This window comes from Hippoglossus stenolepis, chromosome 9 (assembly GCF_022539355.2).
Source record: "Hippoglossus stenolepis isolate QCI-W04-F060 chromosome 9, HSTE1.2, whole genome shotgun sequence".
NCBI lineage: Eukaryota > Metazoa > Chordata > Actinopteri > Pleuronectiformes > Pleuronectidae > Hippoglossus > Hippoglossus stenolepis.
In genome coordinates, this window is record NC_061491.1 from 19,760,383 (window position 1) to 19,773,204 (window position 12,822).

Here is a 12,822-nt window from a genome sequence, read left to right on the forward strand (position 1 = left end):
AAAGGAAAAAGTGTCGTAAACATCATGGAGCTTAGGATTTCACACATTTATTTTACTGTAGCAAAGAATGGTTCACTATTCGACCACATCAATTTCCATATAGATCTAAAAAAAAACAAGTTGGAAACCTGAGCAATCGCGACTGATCTAGTAAGTAGTGGACTAAACTAGTCAGTAAATTCATGTATGAGAAAAGAAACTCACTACAACAGTCCAAAAATAACCATTCACTTGACTTTGTATCAAAATGCAGCTTTATTTTTATCCAGTGAGGAGTGGTTGCCTCCCTCACTTCCACCCATGTGTTTGGTAGTATATGCAGCCTTATGACAAACTACCACAGGGCTCTAACTTTTACGCCCTCATGTATAATACTAATTATAGTATTACACTGTGCCGCCTCATTGGGTGAGGAAATTGCTGCAATTAAGTTCTAATGTTCTAATCCTCCCTCTAAGTCAAGAGACCATGACCCAATGGGATCTCAGAAAAGGGGAGAAAGGTGTGTGTGTGTGTGTGTGTGTGTGTGTGTGTGTGTGTGTGTGTGTGTGTGTGTGTGTGTGTGTGTGTGTGTGTGTGTGTGTGTGTGTGTGTGTGTGTGTGTGTGTGTGTGTGTGTGTGTGTGTGTGTGTGTTGGAGGAGTTAGCTTCCTGTTCTTGACCTTGTTTCTCACACTCTTGCACCATCTCTCCTATGAAATTACACCTTTTTAAATTTAGTGTTGCTGTCTGTTTGTTGTACGGTTGATCAGCCTTTGTCCCTGAATATGATAACGTTGAAGAATGTATATGACCTCATCTCCTCAGCTCACTGTGTTTGGTGTCTCTTCTTTGTCGTCGGTGCAGCTTAGGACCCACTTGTTATTTAGGCCACGTCCACAGTCATGTCAATTAGTACAAAATGATTTTGTTCATACAATGACGTACTTTACATCCCCCCTAGCATTTTCAGTGTTTTTGGTCGTGACAATGAAGGAGGCCGACATTTCCGTCATGCGCTGTAAGCAGTTGGTCAATCACAACAGAGACGGACAGATGGCCAATCAGAGTAGACAGGGTTGAATCAGGAGGGGGGGCCTAAAAGAGTCAGGAGCTTCAACCTGCATATCTTGCTGCAGGCAGTATGAGGAAACTACTGCTTTCTCTGAACATAGAGCATGTAAATGTTTTCAAGTCATAACCCAAATTAATATTATTAACCCAAAATATGTGGGCCACACACTATCTTTGAATAAAGCCCTGATAATGAATCAGACGAGAGTTTCCATTTGCCACAGTAAAAGAGAAGTTGTGTTTTCACATCTGCTTCTGTGCTCAGGAGATTTTTGTCCATCGTCTTCTTAACATTTAAAATCTAATATAAGTAAATAAGCACTCACATAGGGCTGTATATAATGCTTAGGAGAATAAGCTATAAGCACAAGTATAACAGCGTCCTTCAGGAAGGGCAGTGCATTTGGGGACAACAGGAGATAGCTGATATATGCAGGAGTTGCAGATGGAGAAACCTGAGGTAACAGGATTAATGTCGGACTCGGATACTCAGCAGGCTCAATCTCACCAGGCCAGAGCAGCTCTGCAAACATATACACACACGTATAGACAGACTTTCAAGCTCATTCATAACGTCCAACTAGTCTCACGGATGCTTCCATAAATTCATACACACATACAGTCCGTCGCATTCCTTATATTTTTAAGTTTATAATCTCGGTTACACCCCTAAATTTCTCCTCCACTTCAAACGTTTGATGTTTAAGTTGTTATGGCTGTAGACGGCATTTAAAGAGTAAGCCAGGCAATAGTCTATACTTCTGTTGTCAAATCCCTTTAAATAGAGCAAAACCAATAAGTGTCCTCTCAGTATTTCCCTCAGCCTGTCTCCAGCACTCATTATTTGATGGAAGAAGAACTTTGTTGGGGAAATTGGGTCTGCTACTGAGATGGGGTGTATGGTACAAAGTCAATAATGGCATTGCCCATGTGCCTGGTAAACAAACATAACAGTTAGGCTCAGTTATGTGTTGTTGTTGTTGGACAGTGGAGGTCAGTGGCGCAGAATAGGCTGTGGAGCTTTTGCAACCTCACCTCACCCTACGTTTGCTGACTATTGACCTTTTTCTCTGATTACGATGTTTACATGAGTTGCTGATATTCTATTCATATTCCTGTTTACACGTTACAGAGCATAGTCTCATAATGATTCACGTCACCATTATTTCCAACACGTAATTTGTTGAACCTTTTTGAAAATATCCGTATATATCCATATTTCGACCTAGGTCAGAATACTCCCTGTCCTAATTTGATTATTGCTTATTTCGAGTGTGACCTTATTGGAGTTCAGGTCATCCATCGTTTTACATGGCAGTATCTTGATTGGGATGATATTGAAATATTGGTGTCCATATAAACGTGTCTATTATAAGCTATCCACTTATTAACCTAATGAGAAATACACTATCACTGGACTTATTTTCTAAACCCAATTTTATTGAGCTGAATTTTAATATATTTTGCAACAACAAACCTTCTGTATTAGTATTTTGTGTGTTTATATTTCTTTTTTATTGGAGCATCTTAAGCTACACTATCCCCCGTTCCTTTTGGAGGCCTTCAATCTTATTACGACTGTCAGTCTGTGTCTAGTCTGGTTTTTTCTCCAGCCAGTTGGCACCAGTAGGTTTATTTCACAGACAGAGGGACACGCTCAGCTTGCAAGTCAGTTTCAAGTAGGGGCCAAATTGCACATTATGATACAGCGATTGGAAATTTTTCCGCCTCACATCAGTTGTTATGACAACACTGGTCATAGAGAAATGTTTACTGTCAACTCAGATGGAATACGTTTCCTTAGTGAGCATTTTGCATGAGGTATAAGTGGACTGACTTATTGCCATAGGGCACACAGCATGATGATCATTATTCGCATCATTGTCCTAATCATCAGATTTTCCTTCTCAGCACATCTCACCTATACTTCTCTATTCTGTCTTTGTTGCTTCCCCCCCCCTCTCCATCCGCTCACTATGACACTGCCAAAACCCTTCCACTTTCCTCACATCTCATCCGTCTCTGTCTTTTCATCCTGCCTCTCATTTATCTTCTGCTCTGTCTGGGGCATGAAGACCCTTGCTCCTCTATCTTTGAGTCGCAGCAGGGAGCATGTCACTCTCCCTCTATCCTTTCCTCATCACTCCATTTCTCTTTTCTTTCCCCTTTTCCTTCTCTTATCTGCCTGCACTCAGCTCTTTTTTTTCTTATTCCTGCTGTCTTGCCTTTACGGGTATAGTCTGTTGTAGATTCGCTGTGCTCAGTATCTTATGCAGATTGCTTGTGCACATTTAGTTCATCTCCCTTGTTTTTACCCTTTTCTTTGTGCCTACACTTATAGTGGAAACATTGTGTTGCTTTTTAAAAACACATTTACCTTTTGGTTATCAAAAAGTGAGTGAAAGGTGAGTCTGCAGATTATGATTCTTCCTGACACCGTGTCTTCTCTTTTGCACCTGCAAGTGTAGGATACATTACACCCCCCTTGTTTTGGTGCAGGGAGCCGATTACTTCATGTAATTACCTACATGGAGACGGTTCTTCTGTGTGTGTCGTGAGGATCAATTCAGACATGAGGCGATGATTCGCATTTGAGACAATTTGATTCAACGGTGGGTCAGTGATGTCTTTCCTCAACACAGAAATGCACAGAGAATATAAATCACAAACAACACATGAGACATTTTTCTTTCTTCTTTCATATTTAGATGCAGAAAGGGGCATCTTGAGGCACAGTTTACATCAGAGCCTGACCGACAAACAATTTTTCAGGATCTGCGTTTGTATTTTACAGAATAAAGTATCACCAATGTATCTGTATCAGAAAGTTTTTACCCCCTAATATTGTCAACAGCCCCCATAGACTCAAGTCCACGTGTCCAGTGACCTTAACTCGTCACATGAATCATTAAATCATCTTCAACAGGGCAGAACTTTGATGATACCTTGAAAAAATGAACGTGACCAAGAAAGTAAATGTTCAAAGCAATAACATCAGCTGTGGTTTAGAACCACCTAAAAAATGTAAGAGATTCAGTCATAAAATACTTATCAATGGAAGGCCATTAAATTCTAAATCAAGTGAAATAGAAATAAACAGCGCTACAATCCCAGCAGGCCGGGGGTATATCTTCTTTTTAAAGTATTTTGATATATATCCAAGCGAGATGTAGGATGAGAAAATGTAGTTTATATCAATATAGGTTGATGTTGCTTTATATAACCCATTTCTTCTGTGAAACCGTGCCACTGTTTAGATCTCTCGCACGCACGCACGCACGCACACCGCCCCCTCTCACCCGCTGCGTCTGTGCTCAAACCGGGCTCCACTCAAAAGTTCTCCTGCAACATGAAGGGAGACGAAGCGTAGCGCCGGTCCACACTGCAGAAGAAGACCTGGTTTGTAAAAAGAAAAACAGCAGTGCATTATTTACTGATGCTTCACATTTAATGTTTCATTGTGTTTTTGCACAGTTGTGTGATTTGTTTGGCAGAAGTAGAAAACCCGTAATTGGCCTTTATTCAATCTAGTCTGTTATTTGAGTTGAAAACAAGCGAAGGAGCATTCAAAGCTGGAGGTGTTTTTTTATTAAATATAATCTGTTTATTTCATCTCATTTTTCAACATAAAGCAGGGATGGAGGTACGTGGTGCAGTTGTAGGTGTGAAAACCCTCTCGTGCCCTACATTAACCCTACCTTATGTGTCCAAGAGTGTTAGATGATAAGCTCCACTACACATGCACCAGTAACAGACCTGTAGAAAAGCCCAGCCTGACACAGTATCTGGTTTGTGTGAAATTACACTGGAGAAACTGCTGTGGTTACCATGGTTTCCATGTGTGACAGCCGCTAGTCATAGGTCACACTGTCATTCAATTAGGCTATCGATGGATTCGGGCATGAGAGAGACAAGTCCACCATTTACCGAACATGAAGTGAAATCCTGGATATTATCAGCAATTATTGGTTTATATCACGAGACGGTGCTGGACTTCCATCATATTGTTCTTGTCCTATAATCTCTATAAACAGATTCTCAATGTGAATATTCAGAGTGTGTAGGCAAGGGAAAAGGGCTTATGGATTCCATCTCTAGTTTGACAATCACATTTGAGCAGGCTTTGGTTGCCTGCAGGGAAACCGTCCACGTGAAGAGCTAAAGACGTGGAAATGCATCGGCTATCAGCTTTTTAATTTATCTGCATTCATATGCAGATAGCTGTTAATAGAGATTAGTCAAAATGTCGTCTGGACCTAACCACCACACAAATATTACCACTGTTTGTGTTTTGTGTGGATAAATGTTTCACTTGTGTGATAAAAGAAACTAATTGGACTGTAAACAGTGAACAGAGGACAGAGTCTTGACCAGGATATTCGCCGTCTACAACCGGAAGCCCCTAAATATTGGCTGCTGCCCCCGGAGGCTAATACATCGTCAGACATTAGCCGATGGGCTCCAAGATTGGTTTCTTCATATGTTGTGGCTGATTATCTCGCGAGCCACTTCCACATTCATCAATCAATATTTCCCATCAGAATTTTGCTAACACTTGCCCCTAGAGCATGTGCATCAGATTTGGTGAAATTACGTCCTCTGGGTTTTGAGGTACATGTCATTTTAAATCAGAGGAATGAAAGTTACTGACAGTTTAAATGGGTTGAGTCACTGATTGGGTCGATATAACTGCCCATACACAGTTGTACCTGTTTAACAGCAAAGTTGAGAAGAAAATCTTCTGTTGTCAATGATCCATTATCTCTCATTTTAGATAGTGGTAAATAATCATTTGAATAATAGAAAAAACCAGCAGCACTAATCAACTGATCCATCATGAAAGTATATCTTGACTTTATTTAACTCTTATTTAATTCTCCTTTAAGATGGTTACATAAAACTAAGGTTAACGTTGGTTTGAACATGTTATACTGATGCGTTGCTGAAATTCACCCCCAAAAAACCTTATTTTTTCCCTTTTTTAAACGGAGCTTAGATTTATTGTCCTGAACATCAGTTGGATCGACGTGATCCTCTGAGTCATATTTGACCACTTGACAGCTGCTTTCAAGTCGAGTCAGTGATGCTGAAGGTGACTGGCTCCCGAGGCCCCGTAGCTGATGTGTCATAAATTTGCTGATGAAATTAACATCTGCCTGCAGTGTAATCCACTAAACCCGACACTGGCAGCATCTGATTACTCAATACAGTTCTTGGTTTACACTCCAGTACATCATACAGCCCCACAGCTAATTGCATCTCGCACACACAACGTGCACGTGCTGTATTTGTGTGTTTGGTGTTAGACTTGAGGAACGGGATATGAGGATAAGAGCCGGAACAGTGTAGGTTGCTGCGTCATTAACTCCACTTCACAGTTGCCTGTCTGACTTAGTCTCTGTTCAGACCTGGTATTAATGTCCGCCTCGAGTTAATCTGATCACAAGAGCTCTAAGTACATCACCTCACTTGTGTCCTGATGGTTTGGCTGTGGTCTCGAGTAACGACCTGTTGTGGGATCTCACTTTGTCGCTCCATATTCGGATGATTCTGAACGTAGCAGTGCGATTGATTTACATACAAATAAAGTAATGTACGGGAAACACTGAGAAGTGTGGAAATATTTTCCATCCGTATTTAGTTTTTATTAAGTCCATCCAGAAGACGTCAGCTTCATTATGGCGCAGGATGTATTTGTGGTCACGCCGCTAGAAGAACAGGACCACGTGCATCACAAACGTTATCTTAATCGGTCTGTTTGTGTTTTTTCAGTAAATTGATAACCAGGGAATTTGTAGCTGATGGTTTTGTATCGCACCAGATTTCCTAATACAACAGTCGTGATGTGTGTTCAATACCATCTGGTTCCCTTTGTGTGCGTCTGTCTGTCACACGGGGGTGTGAGAGAAAGCCCTGGTGTCGGCTGATTTGGAGCAGCACTGATGTTTTTACAGTAATGATACAGGACTCCTTACTTTGTTTGCTTTGGAGAAGGGCAGCAGTAGTCTGGGGATTACATTAGAGACGAGGGCTTTCACAGACCCTGTCATTTCATCCGTCTCTCTCTTCCTTTCTCTCTCTGCCTCCGCTCGCGGTGCCCACTCCTCTCTTTCCTCCTCCACTCTGTCCTGAACAATGAGCCTCAGCTGTGATTGCCGTCTCTCTCGCTCTCTCTCTCTCTCTCACTCACATTCTTTATGGTGTTCTCCTCTAACACCGTCATCATGGCACTTCCTGATAACCTCTTTTCTTGCACAAAGTTTCCTTTACGCTGCTTCTCTGTTTTCCTCTCTGCCTACTAATCCTCACCTATTCTTGCCTCGTGCCTCCTTTTTTTTCCTCCTCTTCTTCTCATCACAGTCTCTGCTTTTCCTCTGGGATGACAGTGGATCATGCTTATTGTTCTTACTGGTAGCTTCACTATCTGTTCTCATTTGGGTGCAGATATTCAGCACAGCAGGTGTCCCCAGAACGTCGCTCTGTATCTTTTCTACATAAAACATTTAGCTTCTAAGCTTGTGTCTCTGGTATCATTCTGCTTTTTCTTAATGTAACTGTATCTTCATCTGCTGCTTCTCAACCGTGTTTTATCATTCTTACTTTACACTACTGCTGAAAACTGAGCTGCTCATTTATTTTACTTTGTTTTAATGGTCTGTTTTGTTGGCTTTCTGTAGAAGGTCAATATGTAGATATTATTCAATATTCAGTTATAATATGTAGATGTGTATGTGTATACTGTATATATTTAAGATTCAAGACTTTATCTATCATGTGCACAACAATTTCATACAGAAGTCGCTGAAAATGAAATTCTTCTGTCACATGTATGTATAATATATACATAAATATATACACACACGTGTGTTGTACATATGTGTATAGTAAATATAGTTTATCTACAGCATTTATCATCAGTGCATATGATATTATAACAAATGGATGCATTGTTGCAGAGACAATGCAGACTTCTAATTGCCTATAAGCAAAGGCCTTGATATTTCGCGCACACAAGGCAACAGAGGACATGGTCCTACGACAACTCACACACACACACACACACACACACACACACACACACACACACACACACACACACACACGAGCAGGTCTTTGTGTTGAAGGTAATTATGAAGGTTAGATGACATCTTTTCCATTAAGCCCCTCTCCAACAGCCACTCTTCACTAGTTTGATTGCATTGTAATGACAAAGAACTGTTTAGCATGACAAGGATTCTTTCGAGTGATTGGCAGTCATTACAATCTTCTGCTTCTCAAAGGACCAAAGTTGTTTTTCTTTTCCTCTTTTTCTTACTGGTGGTGTGTGAGGCTCTTCTGGGGCTGTTCAACTAACTCCTGCCCAAATGTTGAGTTTTTGTGTGTTCAATGATGAAGGAGGTTTGGTCACTGGGGGAGTTTGAGTTTGTGTAGTTCAGAATGCAGAGCTGCTTTCCAAAGGTTTTAGGATGTCGGGGTCAAACATAACAATAATTAATCTGTGGGGAAATCAAAGTGAACCTAAGTGAGAAGGCGAAAAACAAGCTGCAGGGACAAAGGGTTCACAAACTCATACTGACACTAATCAGTCTGCAGGATGGTTTTAAAACCACAAGGACGTTTAGATAATACAGAATGTGTTGCTAAAATAGCAATATCATTTCATTTAAATTGATTTTCTAATACAAGAAATGGTTTAAAATGTTAACCATACTTTTTATAGGAAAAAACTATTTTGTAGTAATTAATGCTTTTAATATATTTGCAAATAGTGTGTTTTTAATGTATCTCTGCCCCTGGCTTCATTCCACAGAAAGATAAATATCCTTGCTCACAGAAACTTGTCGCTTCTCGTCAGCCATCCAACCTTTTCCTGCTTTTTTACTCTGTTGTCACAGTTTATTTTCTCCAATGTTGTCTTCAGCGTAAGATGAATGGCAGCAGCTGAATCTGAACACTGAATCATTGCCTCCAACTCAGGTTTTGTCAAGCTGGAAAAATCGTTGCAAATCTGAGTTGCTTTTTGTTTCCTTCTTTATCTGAAGTGTCTCTAAAACAGAATGAGCGTTTTGTTGAATATCCGTTTAAACTACATTGCTGCCACTGATAGAATAATTAATAAGCTTATGGCCATTACGGTTATAACACGTCTTTATTGTCGCTCAGGTAGAATTCCTCTATATGGACCTGGCTTTATCTGTTTGTACTAATCATATACTTTGTGTGTAGGCCTTGGCTGCATAATGGAAATGCAATGTGTAGTGTTGTCCATATTAAATGTAGAATTTGAATAATGATTTGCACATTAACAAACATGAAGAGATCAGAGTTTAAAAGGTGCTTCGGTACTAACGCAGCCACCAAAGATGGTGGTTTTGAAATCAGTTCAGGTTGAGTTACATGTACACAATCTTTAAATGAAAGTCTTGATTTACCAGGAAAATAAGAAGTACAAGAATTGACTAAGAACTCACCCTCAGGTCAGTTTACACTCCAGTATCTTAAATCTGAATGAGAACAATCAGTGCAGAGCTGGGCAGGAGGATTAGATTCAGCTGGAGGGAATCAATCTTCGAAAACAAATGTGTAAGAATTGAGAGAAGCAAGAAGTATCCAGATAGTGAAGACAATGAGAGAACACATCAACCTGGAATATCCACAGAAAAAAAATATGACATTTCAAAACATGACTTGAATCAAGGAAGACTGAGAAAAAAAGAAAATCTGAAATCCAGATTTGGGGTTTACAGGCATATCCAAGAAGATTGGAAAACTTTTATTTGCTGCAAATGTTTTTCCAACCTGAAAAAGACATCTGCATGAGATTAGCTTCAATTGTCAACAGATTCTCTGAAACGTATTTTATTTAAACCATAGAAAAAACAGCTTTACTTTAATTAATTTGGAATTCAATATGTGATACGAGCAACGATAGCAAATTTCAGATTGGTTGAATGCTATGCATGTCTAACAGCGCATGACTGGATATGAGCTGCTCGTTTTCTATCGGTAACATGATACCTGAGGCTGCATCCTGTCGGCCTTCACACTGTCACTCACTCTTTTCTCTGTCCTGCTGCAGTTGGCCCTGGAGGACCCGGTGCACAGCGTCTCTCTGCAGCAGTTCGTCTACGAGAAGCTGAAGGCGCAGCAGGCCCTGATGGGCGACCAGGGCTTCGGGGTCCTGATGGAGACCGTGGACACGGAGCTGGTCCGGCAGCTCCAGGAGTTCCTGCAGGGCCTGTGAATCAGTCGGTCACTTCACAAACATCTTCTGATGCCACCCTCTCACCCCCTTCGTTTTTTAAATGTACTGGAAAAAGGCTAACAATCTGCCCGACGTGTGGACTCCTGTAATCCAAACCTTCCCAGCCTCTACCCATTCTATGCCTTATCTATATTCAGACCTAGCCTTGTCCACTGTCCTCAGCCCACACACGTTGTCCCTTCTCTTTGTGGATTCCTTTACATCCCTTTTTTCTTTTTTTTTTTAACTCAAGATGGGGTTTATGTGAGTGCTTCAAAAAGTCAAAGCACCCCCACATTTTTTTTTAATCGCCCACATAAAAACATCACCACACTAGAGCTTCCACTCATTTGTTGTAGTTTCTTTCGTTCTGTGGTTTTGACGTGGAGCGGGGAGAAAATCTGAGGGAAAGTAAAAGAGTTGGGGGAATATAGCAAAAATCTTCTGCAGGTGCCAGAGAAGGGGCCTCGAACTATTTTCTATGTAAAAAAACAGATTGAAGCAGATATGAGGACAAAATGAACACGAAGGACCGAAAGCAGTGTTTACAGAATCTATTCTTTCAAAAGAAAAAAGAAATGTAATTTTGTACGTATGTAAAGTTTGGATGATATTCTGCAAGATGGTATTTTACTTTTTAGTTTGTTTTTACGTTTGTGTTCATTTCTCTTCCATTTAAAAAAAAAAAGAATTGTTTTGTCGTTACCAGACAGGAAGTTGAAGTAACTACTGAGAGAACTCAAAGGTGTTTTTTCTTTTCTTGTTGAGAGGGAATGTTTCTCGACTGTAAAATGGCTGATTTTAAAACGGTTGATTTGTAAGAGTGCTGAACCCCATTTATATGTATATATACATACTGCTGCTAATTGATGGTGTGTCGGAGCACTTTAATAACCCCAAAAAAAAAAAACAGTTTCATATTTTTTCATCTTTCAACGAATGGTCTTCACACATCATCGCACGTATTAAACAGTCGGAGGAGGAGGCCTTGGAGCAGTGCAGCAGGATTGTGCAAATTAGGTTGAATTTACATTAAGGCTCTCAGCTTGAGTTGTTGCCATTTCTCACGTCTCCTTGTGCAAAACCGTATTCCAAAAACTGACTGCAAACATTACACGCTATTAGGTTGTGTCATCACTGTTTTCATTTTGACTCCAGTGGCTGTGAGGAACTCGCATTGTGAGCCATTCCGAGTTCTTCTGAGGCAAAACTCATCACTCTTACAGAAAGTTATGTGGAGCTTTCCTGCTGCTCTGCCTTGTTTCAGATTTTTTTGATGACATTATAGTGATAGAGACGATGCTTTGATATTTTTATTTTCACAGAAAAACACTTTGTCTACAGAGGTTTTCACAGAACAATTGATTATTTGGAAACTTGTATTGTGAAGTTTCTGGACATTAGCAAGTTCTTTAAGGGGGTGAATTTGTACAAGTGGCATGTGGATCTGTTTCATGCAGAATCTGAATAAGGTCTAAAGAAATATTTTGTTTTAATTTGAAACTCAAAGAAACTAGAGGGGCAAAGGCCCTATTGCCACGTAAAAAAAAAGTCCTGGATCCGGCCATTTATCCAAATTCGCTCCAAGATTTGATGTTTTTTGGGTCATCCCACACCCTTTCACAAAATTTCATGGAAATCAGTTATGTCCCTTTTCCCCAATCCTGCTAACTAACAAACGCTGATGATTTTTATTTGGGTCTGCCGCACATTGCAGAAATCATAAATTTGATTTACTCTGGGTCCAAAGACATAAATGATCCTTTATAACCGATTCTTCTGGAACTTCCGTGGTCATGTGTTTTCGTTAGGTTGTTCATCCTCCCTGTGAGGGAGATAATCCTGACACTAGCTTTTTTGACACTGATAGAGTTGAGTAGCAGTCAGAGTTACAGCCTTATGCTTTCAGCCTTACCTGTCGTTGAAACTCAAAAGGTCTTTCTTACTATTCTTTTCTTAACTAGATTAACAGTAGAGGATTTCTGTGCTCTGTATTTTCTGTTAACGATGTTTTGCACACAACACACAGTAGAGGGATGTGTGGTTGTTTTTTGGTTTATAAGTTTGGTTATGTTTTGATTGGAAAATAATCCTTGTTGCTTTTTTCCAAAGCCTTCAATAAAATGCAGTAATCAGTCAAAAATATTAGTCTGCGTATTTTTGAGCACATGAAACTCCACCATCTCAAAGTACTGGAAAGTATATTTCCCAAGATCAATCAAAAGAGGGTTTACTGTACAGAAATGTCCAACTTCTGAGAAGTAATTATCAAAACTAGAATAAATTAAATGCTTGAAACATTTTACTTTACACGTGATGAGTCTAGAATATATTGGATTTTCACTTTTGCAAATAAAATGAACTTTTTCGAGGTGCGCCTGTATATGCTGTTGAGTTTCTATTCTTTATAGTCGATCCACACGCTGTGATGAGAGTGACCTCAGATGAAGAGGACTGTGTGTTTATCTTACAGGGAGATTAGCACCGAGAAGTAATTGCTATCATTTGAGAAATGACTTGGGGAAA

The 12,822-nt window shown here is 40.0% G+C and overlaps 1 protein-coding gene across 1 annotated transcript in view; it reads left to right on the forward strand.

The window, feature by feature from the left end:
- The window catches only part of ipo11 (importin 11), a 106,510-nt gene extending 94,071 nt beyond the window's left edge, over nt 1-12,439 (forward strand). The window contains exon 30 of the mRNA XM_047341270.1: nt 10,132-12,439. Coding sequence (XP_047197226.1) covers nt 10,132-10,296 — 165 coding nt within the window. The 3' untranslated portion in view covers nt 10,297-12,439. The remainder of the gene's footprint in view (nt 1-10,131) is intronic.
- Nucleotides 12,440-12,822: the final 383 nt, after the last annotated feature.